Here is a 13096-nt window from a genome sequence, read left to right on the forward strand (position 1 = left end):
AATGAAGGTATCATTTTGAAGTTTGTTCTATTTCATTAACTACTGAGTCTGTTTAACAATCTGATCGTTGGTTTGAAATACAATAACACTTTTTCATGATAAATAACTTTTTGTCTTATTTTTTAATTATTATAATTATAAAATGAATTCCATTAAAACTATTTTGACGAATATTTGCTCAACTTCATCATCTGCATTTTACAGATCTTCTATTCGGAAAATGTAAGCAGGCCGATCCAAGTCGTCTCCTCGCTGAGAAAGATTTCCTTCAAATTGTCGAGTTGGTCGAAGATGGCAATTCTATTTTTTAATCATATTTCATTAAAATATGTGCTCGGTTGTCGTGATTGAATGTTAACTTGCATTGCACTAAACGCACGCGCACACACTGATACGATGGAGGAAGTCAGTCGTGTATGCTACTCGCATTCTATTCATTCAATTCCTTCTATTCATTCTAACTACTTCTGCCTACCTTAGTCTTTCTATCAAGCATGTAGGTATGTATTTTCATTGATATACTTAATAAGCTAAGAAAATTATTTTTAAATGTGGTAATATGTAATTTAAAAACTTTGAAAAGAACAAATGATGAATCTTTTGCGGTGGTTAACATGTGTGTCATTCCGCGGTTTCGAATCAACGTACCAAAGAAGCACGTGGCAGTCCTCAACCGATGCTCACTCATGCCAAAGTTTATAATTTTCATCGTGTTTCATTCTTTGAAAATATTCAATCAAATAATGATTACATTTTTTAAAACTTATGTGTTCTTTTTAATGTTGAGGTAATATTAAGAAATAATTAAATTATTTGCCGGATTGATTCATCAGCAATAAAATAATTTAAGTTAATGATAAAATAAATATTCATTATTATCTGCCATGGTTATAAGTAAATTAAAATGTTGTTTGCTGCATTTACTAACAGAGGAGTCGGAATGTCAATGAGGGAGATGAAGCAGAAACTGAACGAAGGTGAGGCTCTGCTGCTGATGTTGCTGCTACTGATGTTGCTGCTGCTGATGTTGCTGCAGCTAATGTTGCTGCTGCTGATGTTACTGATGTTGCTGCTGCTGATGTTGATGCTGCTGATGTTGATGCTGCTGTTTGCCAAAATTATTAAGAGGGGGTGAAAATATATCGCTAGCAACTCTTACAAAACAAAATTTGGAATTTCTTGTGGTTGATACTAATTGAAAGTTGCCAATATCATAATCTGGTCTACTGCCTAACAGCTATTGCAACATCAATTTCTACTTTTCTCTGGTTGATTTCAAAGCAAAAGTTATAATTGTAGATGCAAGCAAAAAGTGCTGCCTTTCCTAAATCGGCGCTTATGACTCGTAATATATCAATATTGTGATCTAAATAAATTTTATGAAATATTCCCAAACGAGCAGCTCACGAGCAAAACATAAGATACGCCAAAGCCATCTACGACTACACAGCAGCCAACGACACCGACCGCAGCGACATCAGCGACCTCTCGTTCACAAAAAATGATTTCTTTCAAATCTTAAATTCGTTAGTTCAACTTATTTTTTGTTATGTTTTTTGCCATAAAAGCATTCACATTGTGCATTTGGCGAAGTGGAATAGTGGAATTGCTTATTACGCCAATTTTTGGTCCGTTTTTGACATAAAACAATGCTTTTGTTAAAACAATGAGTTATACTGACTTTAAAAAAAAATACCGCTCACACAGGGGCCACTGTTTTTCCGGCCTTTCTATATGCGCCTCTGTATATATATATATATATATATATATATATATATATATATATATATATATATATATATATATATAAGTTTAGCAGCTCTATTCTGAATATATATATATATATATATATATTCAGAATAGAGCTGCTAAACTTGTTTCTGAACGTTCTAGGTCTGATCATGTCAGCATAATTTTGTGAGACTTACACTGGCTGCCTGTTAAAAAACGTATTACTTTTAAAATTGCAATGCTTATGTTCAAATGCTTGAATGGCATTGCACCTGGCTATCTAATTGATAGATGCACTGCACGTCTTGTTCCAGGGCATTCCTACAAACTACGTTCTAATGATCTTGACTTACTTTTTGTGGCCCCAACAAATCTTGTTACAGGTTCAAGAAATTTTTCAGTTGTTGGGCCATCTGTATGGAATAGCCTGCCTTTGGAACTGCGTGCTTCGGGGCATTCAATTTTATCTTTTAGGAGGGAACTAAAAACGTTTCTGTTTGCGCAATGAGTGCTTTGGTTGTTGTTTCCTTGCGATCTGTTTCAGCGCCTTTGAGATTTCATGAGAGGGTTCTATATAAATCTACCTAATAATAATAATGTATGTATATATATATATAAATATACATACATATATGGTTTGAATGATTATTGTATTATTGAAACAACCCAGCGACGGTCCGTGGTGGCTGGTGATCAACCTGACGAGGGATCCGCCGGAAAGAGGTTACGTGCCGTACAACCACGTCAGGGCGGTTTCAGACGCCGTTCAAGTGCAAAAGTTTGTAATTCTTCTGTTTAAGTGTTATACTATCACACAGTTTTTTAATATTTCAGTGCATTAAAAGCATGTCGCCGCTTAGTTCTCTTTTACTTACATTGATAGTGAAACAGGAAAATTTTTTTAACTCACGTACATTATCATTATTTATTATTATTATTATAATTAATTCAATGTTACTATCCAATAAACTAAGTGTTGTTTATTATTGCAACTGCATGTAAACAGCTGGTTTCACGGCAACATAACACGTCCAGAGACAGAGAAACAGCTGATGCTGCCGGGAACGATGGATGGAATGTTCGCAGTCAGGACGTCTGAGTCAGAACCAGGTTTGAAATGCTTCATTCATGCTTGTTGTGCGTGTTGAGCTGCCTGGCGATATGTAAAAAGACTCGTTGCATTGTTTGAATATATTTGTGGCTATGTAGCAATCTTGATATTCTCATTATTGATGCAAAACTTTGTATCAAATTTTTCTAACGTCTTAAGAGTGATAATATTGGATTTTTAATATAAGGTACATCGTCATGTTTGACTTAGAATGATAAAGCATTTGAATAATTCGATGATACTGCTCAAGATCATGCTGAACATTTTAACTATTTCATTCAAAGCATTCAAAAGCTTGTATGTGCGTGCAAACTGCAAACAAATCACAAAATGAAAGCAGGTTGAACAATGCAAACAAACTGACACATACAAAATGATTTACTGACGTTAAACGTTACATTACTTCTGTTGCCAACATACTCAAGTCTGAAACTTGATTTTGAGTATTTTTTATCTGTATACAGGAATCTTATTTATAAAAACAAAAGTTCTGCTCTTTCAAGACTGCAATTTTGGAAATAGAATGTCAAAATGTATGTCCAATAAAAAGAAAGGCGCAAAAAGTTTTCATTTGTAGCATAACTTTTGTATAAAATTCAAAATAAAGAGTAATTGAACATTTAACCTGTTTAACCTGTTCAGTTTATTACAAATTAGTGCTGTAACTTTGACGTTTGTGCTTTTATTTTTAAAAAATTGTAAAACAAACGATTGAATTTTTGTGAATGTTCCCTGTTTGTGTAGAATCAGTGAACCTTGGTAATCTCGTTTTATGTATTGGAACTAATGGCTTAATATCCAACAATGTTTGTCAAGACGTCTAAAAGATTTAAATATAATTTGGAATGGTTTTCTGAGCAAGATTATTTTACATAGTTTTCAACTTCAAAATATATGAAATCAAATATTGAAATTTAGCGATAACTTTCTGGGAGGTGACTGATTTTTTTAAATTGGAAAATTTGCTTTTTCATCCAAAGGAGCAATCGCACTATCTGTCCTCATTGTAACGCAAAACAAGAAGGAGGTGAGGCACTACAGAATAAAGAGAATGGACTCGGGCGAGTACTACATCGACCCGAAGAAGACGTTCTTCAGTCTCGAAGACCTCATCACGCATTTTCAACGTAAGTTTTTAACAGTGAATTTTTTAAATTACTATTTTATATCGCGCGTTAAGTTATTTGAAAAAATGGTTTTAATATTTGTAAAAATTATCGAAAGTTAATTAAATTGAAAATAAAAATTTTTTTTTTAAATCATAAAATATATTATTTCATAAAAGCTTATTCGACTGGCTTATAGAGTTATTGTCATTATAGTAACAATGAATAAATTGACAATTTGACGGACTAGCGCTAAATAAGGGACATTCATGTAACACCATTCAACGCAGAATCGGCTGATGGAATGTGCTGCAAACTGACCTTACCCATGCCGTACGCGGCTCCAGCCTGGCCATCACCTCCAACACAAGGTGATGGATACGAAATCGCAAGAAATAGGCTCTGTTTTGAAACGAGACTTGGACAGGGTCAATTCGGAGAAGTTTGGAAAGGTTTCGCATTTTCGGTGTTGCAACAAGTGCAAAAATTCACAGAACACTGAGATCTATGATTTTGGTTTAACTTATAACATGTGAATGTTAAAAAACTTATTTTCCATACATTTCAGTACAATATTTTGGCTTCAACATAAAAACAATGCTATTTTTAGGAAAATGGTTTAATAAACCAGTAGCAATAAAGGCAATGAAGTTTGGCAGTATGCAGCCTGAAAAGTTCCTCGAAGAAGCTAAGGTGATGAAGCAGTTGAAGCACAGCAAACTTGTGGCTCTCCTTGGAGTCTGCTCCGACCAGCAGCCGTTCTACATCGTCACCGAGCTGGTCAGCAAGGGCAGTTTGCTTCAATTTTTGAGAACTGATGAAGGAAAGAGTTTAATAATTTTAGAACTAATCAACATATCATCACAGGTCTGTTTTCAAATTTTTTTGTAGGGACAATTTTTGCATGAAAAATAAATTAGTTTTAAATGTAAAAAAAAACTAATGCTTGGTATCATTCAATTCTAGACTTACAAACTTGTAAAAAAAACAGTCATTATTTGTTGATGTTTTGCTTTTTAATTTACCAACTTCTGAATAATAAGATATAAATGTATATAAATGATATTAAAATAAATTTGAGTCCAGGTGGCAGAGGGCATGTTGTACCTGGAGATGAAGAAGTACGTACACAGAGATCTGGCTGCCCGCAACGTGCTCGTCGGCTCTGACAACGCTGTTAAAATTGCTGACTTTGGTCTGACGGCAAAAATTATGGACCTGGACAGGGGTGATCTGATGAAAAGTAACTACATTCATCATGTTGTGCTTTCAAATATGAACTTCCTTGTATACATTTTGTCGCATTATTTTATGAAATGATTAAATTTTTGGTAGACAGTATAAATTTATTATATTTTGAATAACTTCGAATTATATGATTTGAAACTAAACAATATTCTCACAAAACAAAACGCAACGCCTCGACCCCTGCAGACGATTTGGTGCCAATAAAATGGACGGCACTGGAAGCTCTCTACCGAAAGCAGTTCTCCACAAAATCTGACGTCTGGGCATTTGGAATTCTGCTCGTTGAAATTACAACGTACGGACAAACTCCTTACAAAGGTCTGTTGAAAATATTCAGTTAAGTTGATGTCCAACAAAACTGACGTTTATTTAAATTATTGTTCAACTGTAAAGTTGAACGGTGAAAAACTCAATGAAAGAATCAGTGCACCTCAAATGAGCGTTAATAATATTTCATCACTGGTTTATTAATATACATGTTTCAAAAGTGTTTGAGGACCGTAAATCAATAATGATGAACGCGATACGAACGACTCAAGTAAACAATTTTTTAAAACTAATATTATATGGTTGGTCGCATGTTTTTAGAACTAAGTAACTGAAAAAATAAAATCAACTAAATTTGAAAAAACTATTCAACGAAACGACAACTTCCTCTGTAGACATGAACTCGAAAGAAACGTTGGCATTCCTGGAATCAGGTAAGAGACATCCAAAGCCAGCCCACTGTCCTGAAGAACTGTACGAAGAAATGATGAAATGTTGGAATAAAAACCCTGATGACAGACCGACATTTGAACATCTCAACGATTTTCTAAACGGCTATTATATAAATATAGAAAAACAGTACAGTCTGCTGAGATAGTTTTCAATTATTTTTGTAAATTCTATTATGTACATAAAAATAAATAAAAAAAACAAATTTGAAATTGTTTTTAAATGATAGAAAAATCAAAAAACACAAACTTTTAAGCTGGTCGATAAAATATTACAAAAATAAATCCATCCGCTATTTAAATTTTTGTTAGATTAGTTTGCTTTTTTTATATCATAATATATAATTTAATATTTCATTACCAGGAATGTTTTATTGCTTAAAAATTCATACAGACAAATTGTTATTATTAATTTTAACCTATGAAATTTTTCTTTTCGGTCCACCACATACGAAGTACCCCAAGTAACCAATCGTGAATTATTTTTTAACTGATTGTTAGTAATTTTTGAGTATTTCAAGTAAAGTGTTGTTAGAATAACCTGATAACACTCCGGCTGCGATCATACAAAATTTTAACTCAATTCATTTTTTTAATTCTACTACCTTATTCAATGATTTTAAATATTGAGTCAGAAAACACACACAACACACCCACGCATAATTTTTATTTGCCAAATATATTTTTATTAATGCTTATTACTCTTATTTATTGGTGTTAACTTTAATTTCTTTTATTATCTATGTTCTCATAAATATGACGTATTTCCAATGTTGCTGTTATTTTTTACTAGCTTATCGTTTCAATTCGATTAAATTTCATCTACAAGAAGACGCTGGACGGTATATCAAAAAATTAAAAATATAGATAAATAAAGTATGGAAAAGTAAATGTTGTTTCTCATAAACGTATAGTATGTAACAACCTTTTAAGCAATAAAGAAGTTTTTCCCAAACAAATTCTATCTAACGAAATTTCTATAAAGAGTATAAAGCGAATTTTTTCCAGAAACGATCAAGTTCGTTGTTTTTAAAAAATGACAAATCTGGAGGGGAGAGTGACAAACAGCTTTTTCATAAGCCTGTCATCATTCATTCGACAAATGTGTCAAAAAACTACTTTTTCTTTTTAATAATCTCGTTGTTACTTTAAGTATTTTTGCTGATTACCGTCTATTTCACAGTTTTTATTGTTTTAAACATCATTGTGGGTTTTTCCACTTCACATTTTAATATTCCATTTTTGCAATTTTCTTCTTTATTTCTTGATATTCCTTTGTCATATGTGTTCTCGTTTGTGTACAGCTTTTCTATATAATCTGCCCATCTTTCACTAATCTGTCTGTCTTCTAGAAGCAGTATGAGTTCGTATCTTTCACTGATCTTGTCGTTGTCGTCAATTCTCTCTAAGTTGTTTTATCAGTTTTTAAGCCTCTGACTTTTCCTCAACTAAAGTTGTTATCTATTTCTTCGCATCTCTTTTCAATCCAAATATTTTTGTCTGTTTTTGCATATTTCTTGATTGCTTGCTTCAGATCTTTCTATTCTCGTGAGATTTTATTTTGATCTTTTTTCTTTAACCAACCAGAGAGACGTTTTATTACTTATCCGTAAACTCCTTGCGGGACCATTTTTCTTAAAAATTTTGCTATCTCGGCCAATTGACTGGTTATTTCTTTGCATTTTTTTTATTCAGTTCTATGTCTTTAAAACATTCCAATTTCTCTTCTTTTAAAAACTTCATTTCTATAACTTTTCCGAATGCACGATTATTTTCAGTGTCGTATTTAATTTGTCAAGTCTTTTTTATTATCTTCACTCATGTGAGAATAATTTGAAAATTAAAAAAATAATAGTAATCAATATTTGCTCCTGGATAGTTCCTACATCATATCACTGCTGATTTCAACTTTTGCCCTATTATTTAAAAAAGTCTATCTTGTTGCGGTTGCGTTTTCTGTTTAAGAACACCGAACCAAGAAGAGCAGTAAGCGGGAGAAGAAAAGAATAGTATTCGTTTGAATAGGCTGGATACGTGCTTTGTCCCTACCGGGGGCTCATCAGCAGCCCGAATACCTATCAGAATAGTTATCGCAGTTTCTTATAAAGCCTGCACAAATCACTTTGTTAGCTCGTGGTGTTTTATTTATTATTGAAGATTTTTAGTCTTTTAGTGGTTAGGATTTCAATCCGACAATCTTATTTTCATTTCATGTCCATTTCTTTTTTAGTCTTTTTTCAAACAAAGTGTTAGTGATAAAAAGTTCCCTCCTTAAGGTAAATTCTAGTAATATCTCTCTATCATTTCAGTTTCCTATTTTTTTATTTTTTCACCCAATCATCGTAACTTTCTCTCTCTCTCTCTCTCTCTCTCTCTCTCTCTCTCTCTCTCTCTCTCTCTCTGCCCCTATTTTAGCATTCAAATCTCCTACCAAGAACCTATCATTGCATTTAGAAATTTCGTTTATCACTTTTCTGAATCTTCGTAAAATGCTTCCATTTCTTCTTTATTGGCAAGTTGACTACAATCACTGTGCAGATATTTATACAACGGTAAAAATTTAGATATTTTAAATAAACCTAAGCGTATAGGGTAACAAATTATTCTCGCATTCACTTTCTTTGATTCCAATTATATACTCTCGTGTGTTTAATTAAAACAAATTTCAAAAGCAAATGTCAGCTTTTGCTGGTTCTTTTTTTGAGCCTCTACCATTATTGCTTTTTAGTAACTCAAAAAGCTCTGCTCGGATCTAAAGACATTATTTGTTTGCAAAATTTACTGTGGATACAGTAAAAATAGCGCTAGATGATTTAAACTTACTCAATAGCTTTCCATGTTGGTTAACTCCATTTTTAAATTTTGTAGTTAAACGAAAAAGTACCTCCGCTCCGTCCGGCCATTCTGTTTCTTGCCGCTGATTTCTGCTGGGGTTTGTTTTTGTTTTCATAGTTTAATTATTTATTTTAACAACAACATGCTTTTCACTAAATTTCGAGGGAAGTACATTTTATGATTAATTTGAATATTAAATATTCAAATCAAATAAGTTATATTTTTAATTTTTTATGATTGATTTTCTTCATTTTATTAAAATAAAACCCAATTTAATTTCAATTATTCTTTTTAATTATGAAATCGTTCAATGAACGACGCCATTCAAGGGGAAAAATGAAATCGGAGATGAGATATGAGAGAAGAGGTTGTTAATTAATAATTAGTAAAGAGGTTTAACTTTAAAAGTGGTTTTTGTTATTAAGATTAATAAAATTATTAATTAATAGGGCCTTGCTTAACGCCGTTAACGGTTAAGCAAGGCCCTAACGGTTAAGGCCTTGCTTAACCGTTATGGCCTTGCTTAACCGTTAAGGCTTAGGTTGAGGCTTAACCTTAACCTAAGCCTTAACCTAAGGTGCTTAAGCTTTTTAAGATTTTTGTTAAACTTCTTAAGGGTTACCAAATCAGTCACGCTTAGGAGAGAACATATTTGTATATGTTTTGACATGGAAATACTTGGAATTTTAAGATAATGAAAACAAAAGAGTGAAAAAAGATTTATTTAAACCAAAAGAAAGATCAATTAAAAATTCGGCATTATACTATATTATTATATATATATATACATTATATAGTTTCAGGGTTGCCAAATTGAAAAAAAAGCCAAATAAAATTTTAGAAGACCCAAAAGACCATTTAATTTTGACTTTTTTTTATAAAAAAAATTAACAAAAACAAATGTCTACCATAAAAAAACTAACTTCAATAATAAAAAATGATTAAATTTTATTTTAAAATAACAATCGAATCAAATGTTTATGAAATCAAAGGCTTCATCAGCAGTTGAAGAATCTAGTGAGCTCATAAAATTGGAATCTGTGGTATTGGTTTGAAAGTTGAATTTACGCTAATTCAAACCCAGCAAGGTGAGGTCGGACCCCAAAACCCCCCCCTGGCTAGCTACGTCCCTGATGGTCATTGAAACAATAATGATTTCATTGCAGTTAAATGACAGTGAAATTAAGATAATAATTTTTTTATTTTAATCAGTTATAAAGTTAAAAATTTGTTTAAAATATATTCAGTATACTTTTTAAAATATAATTTTTGCAGTCGTTGAAACATAATAATGTTTTAATTGCAGATAAGCGACGGTGAAATAAGATAAATAATATCTTTAGTGTCATGTGAGGCCTTAAATACCTTTATAAATGTTTTTGGTCAACATATTTGCTAACAAGTTTCAAGCATGTAAGTTGTGTACTACCTCAATTTATTGCGTTGGCAACAACTCTGATAATATGAATACAACAAAGTTTGTTCATTGTAATGTTGTTTGACACATCTCTATTGAGATTGCAATCATAAAATAGGTTTTAAGCTGTAATACTCCATGTAAAGTCTGCAGTGACATTAGAAAACAAAACTATGTTTTAAAGGGAGTTTAAACTATGTTGCAACGGTTTGTTGAACAACTGGAGAGTACCAGAATATCCAATCGGCTCCACCACGAGAAGGCTGTTGCTCCAGAGCGTTTAAAAAATGCTGCTTTACGGGTAATCACCGGATGCCACGGAATAGCATCGGAACAACATCTCCACTCTGAATGCCTGATGCTATCAGTAAAGCAGCATACTGACCTACTATCATCTCAATTTCTTTTACAATGCCATAATACCAGTCACCCTTGCCACCACATCACAAGAGAACCATGACCCAACAGAAATATAAAACACACATTATTCAGCAAATATGTACAGACAGTGCAGACCGTTCTGCCCACAGTTACCGACAGCAGAGCGTTAAAGGCAGCTTCATCGGCCTTGCATTGCAGTGCTGCGAAACTCGCCTCGGAGACATCACGCCGCTGTGCTGCTCAACGGATGGCCACCTCCAACACCCAAAATAGACAAGGCAGAGGAGAGTTTGCCCAGAGCGTTGAGAAGAAAACTGGCCCAGCTCTGCTCTGGTCACTGCATCTCCCTCAACAGCTACAGATCGAAAATAGACAGTAGGGTCAGCAACATCTGTCCAATATGCCAATTACTTCCTGATGATGTTCCCCATCTGTTTAGCTGCCCAAAGAACCCAACTCATTTCACGATAATAGATCTCTGGCGTAACCCGGTCGCCGTGGCTAACTGGCTACGGCCTCGTCTGGATCCCTCCAATGATGTCTGACGCAAGGCAACAACTATGTTTTAAATGTTTAACAACTTTAAGACTTTTGATGGTTCTGGCATTATTACTTTCAGAACATTTTAAATCATGATGTAGAATGCTCAGTCTGGTAGTAATAAATATTAAATAACGAGCAATAATTGCAAATGATCTTATCAGACATAGTTAACAAAATGTTATCAATTACAAAACGTCTAAGTTTTATTTTAGTTGCTTTTTTGAAGTCATTTGAATTAATTTATTAGCCCCATTCATTAAAAATTATTTGTTTAGCTAAACTGATCATTTATAACAATTTATTTTTATTGACATTTTTACATACAGATTTGCATTGATCATCTTTATTTCCTTGTGGCTTTGAAGATTGACAAACAATCATTATGGATGATTTCACGAATTCGTTTTTGCAGAAATTGATGCCAAAAAAATATTTAAAAGAAATTAATGAAGATGATATTCAACAAAAGTACAGGAAGATTAATTTATTCAACACTATAAAAACTTCAAAAGTAATTTGCAGCCAAAAACGTCGTGGTTTGCCAACCAAACAAAAAAAAAAGTTGAAGCTCTTGAGTTTAGATGAGAACGAAAAAATATACAACCTATACATACCACTACACGAGTTGTGGCTAGACTATATGAACACTTTGCTAGATGGTTGCACATCTGATAAAAAAGAGATGGGAAGAAGAATTTTGAAGGCTGATCTTCATGGCTGTGAGATTGAAGTATGCAAATCTAAATGCCCTTCTCTGGTTGGCCTAAAAGGTATCATATTGATTGAAACTAAAAATACAATGAACATCATAACCAGATCAAACGAGGTTAAAAAAATTCCAAAACATAATTGTTTATTTTCCATAAAAGTGCTGGGATTCAAAATAACAATCTTTGGCAATAATTTGCAATTCAAAGCCAGTGAAAGATCTACGAAAAGTTTTAAAAATAAGCCAGCCATTGAATTTTGAAATTTTTTTATGTAGCGATTTCAACTGTTGAAAACCTAATTTTCCTGACCTTAAACTTGGAAGTTTAGATTTAAAGAGAAAATGGTCGTGCGAGTATTACGAATTTCAGTGAAAAGATATTCTGCTGCTAACAAAAATTGCATCTCTAAATAAAATAACTTGAACACTTCCATTTTATAAGTTCATGTGTTGTACAACAATTAATTATATCAACTTTGATTTAGGTTTTCGTTTCTCAACTGTGGTGATATTATTTTCTTTTTTGTAATTTTCTAATTAAAAGGCAATCTCTGTTTCTAGTTTTATGCAGATGACAATTTCATCATTAGTTTATATTGTACACAATATAATATTAATTATATATGGTTAAAAGTTTTTCCTGTCAATAAATTGCTTAACATAATTTTAATTTCATATAGTTTTTCTAATCTTTGTGTGTCTGTCTTTAACGGGATTGCGTTATTTTTTTTACCTCCGGGTTTCACTTAATTTTCATTTTTGTTTAATTTGATGGATTTAAAGGAAATAAAATTTTATTATTTCAACTATTGTAAAATAATAAAAAGATGGAAATCATTTTTTGAGTTTTACTATTCAAATTTTAATTTTCAGTACAGGGGTAATTTCTAACTTTGCCTATTTAATGCCTATTTAAACGGTTTTTTCGTCAAGCATACATTTTAAGAGATATAGCTATATTTGTGCCAAATCATTTTTTTTTTGTCAAGCATACATTTTGAGATGTATCTGTTTTTGCTAAATCGTTGTTTAATGTTTGATTCGTCCTTGATACGAAATACAATGAACAAATCTAGCTACATAATTCTTAGGTGTATCGCTTGGATAAAAGGCCGCCCTTGGCGTTTTGCGTGCGGCCTGCATTTGATTGATGACTTGCTCACCCAGCTGATAACTTCGGTAATAAGTCAACCTAATTGCCCGTCTAAATGTTTCATATTTGATTAGCTTCACTTGTGGTCCAGGACAATCTTCCAATTTTTCTTCCCTCAGGGTGGCCCTACAGGTATCGAGCATGGT

General features: G+C 32.6%; 2 protein-coding genes across 2 annotated transcripts; both read left to right on the top strand.

Moving 5' to 3' along the window:
- Positions 1 to 3924: 3924 nt before the first annotated feature.
- Positions 3925 to 8508, top strand: HELRODRAFT_186940 (hypothetical protein; the record flags this gene model as incomplete). Its single annotated transcript, XM_009017987.1, has 9 exons — positions 3925 to 3969; positions 4239 to 4400; positions 4559 to 4815; positions 5035 to 5191; positions 5383 to 5514; positions 5859 to 6042; positions 6277 to 6280; positions 8189 to 8254; positions 8497 to 8508. The coding sequence occupies exons 2-9, from the start codon at positions 4253 to 4255 to the stop codon at positions 8506 to 8508; spliced, it is 960 nt and encodes a 319-aa protein (XP_009016235.1). The 5' UTR covers positions 3925 to 3969; positions 4239 to 4252.
- A 2962-nt stretch (positions 8509 to 11470) lies between these two features.
- On the top strand, positions 11471 to 12058 carry HELRODRAFT_77533 (hypothetical protein; the record flags this gene model as incomplete). The annotated part of the gene is made up of 1 exon (XM_009017988.1): positions 11471 to 12058. The coding sequence occupies one exon, from the start codon at positions 11471 to 11473 to the stop codon at positions 12056 to 12058; it is 588 nt and encodes a 195-aa protein (XP_009016236.1).
- Positions 12059 to 13096: the final 1038 nt, after the last annotated feature.

Source organism: Helobdella robusta (assembly GCF_000326865.2).
Source record: "Helobdella robusta unplaced genomic scaffold HELROscaffold_20, whole genome shotgun sequence".
NCBI classification, from domain to species: Eukaryota; Metazoa; Annelida; class Clitellata; order Rhynchobdellida; family Glossiphoniidae; genus Helobdella; species Helobdella robusta.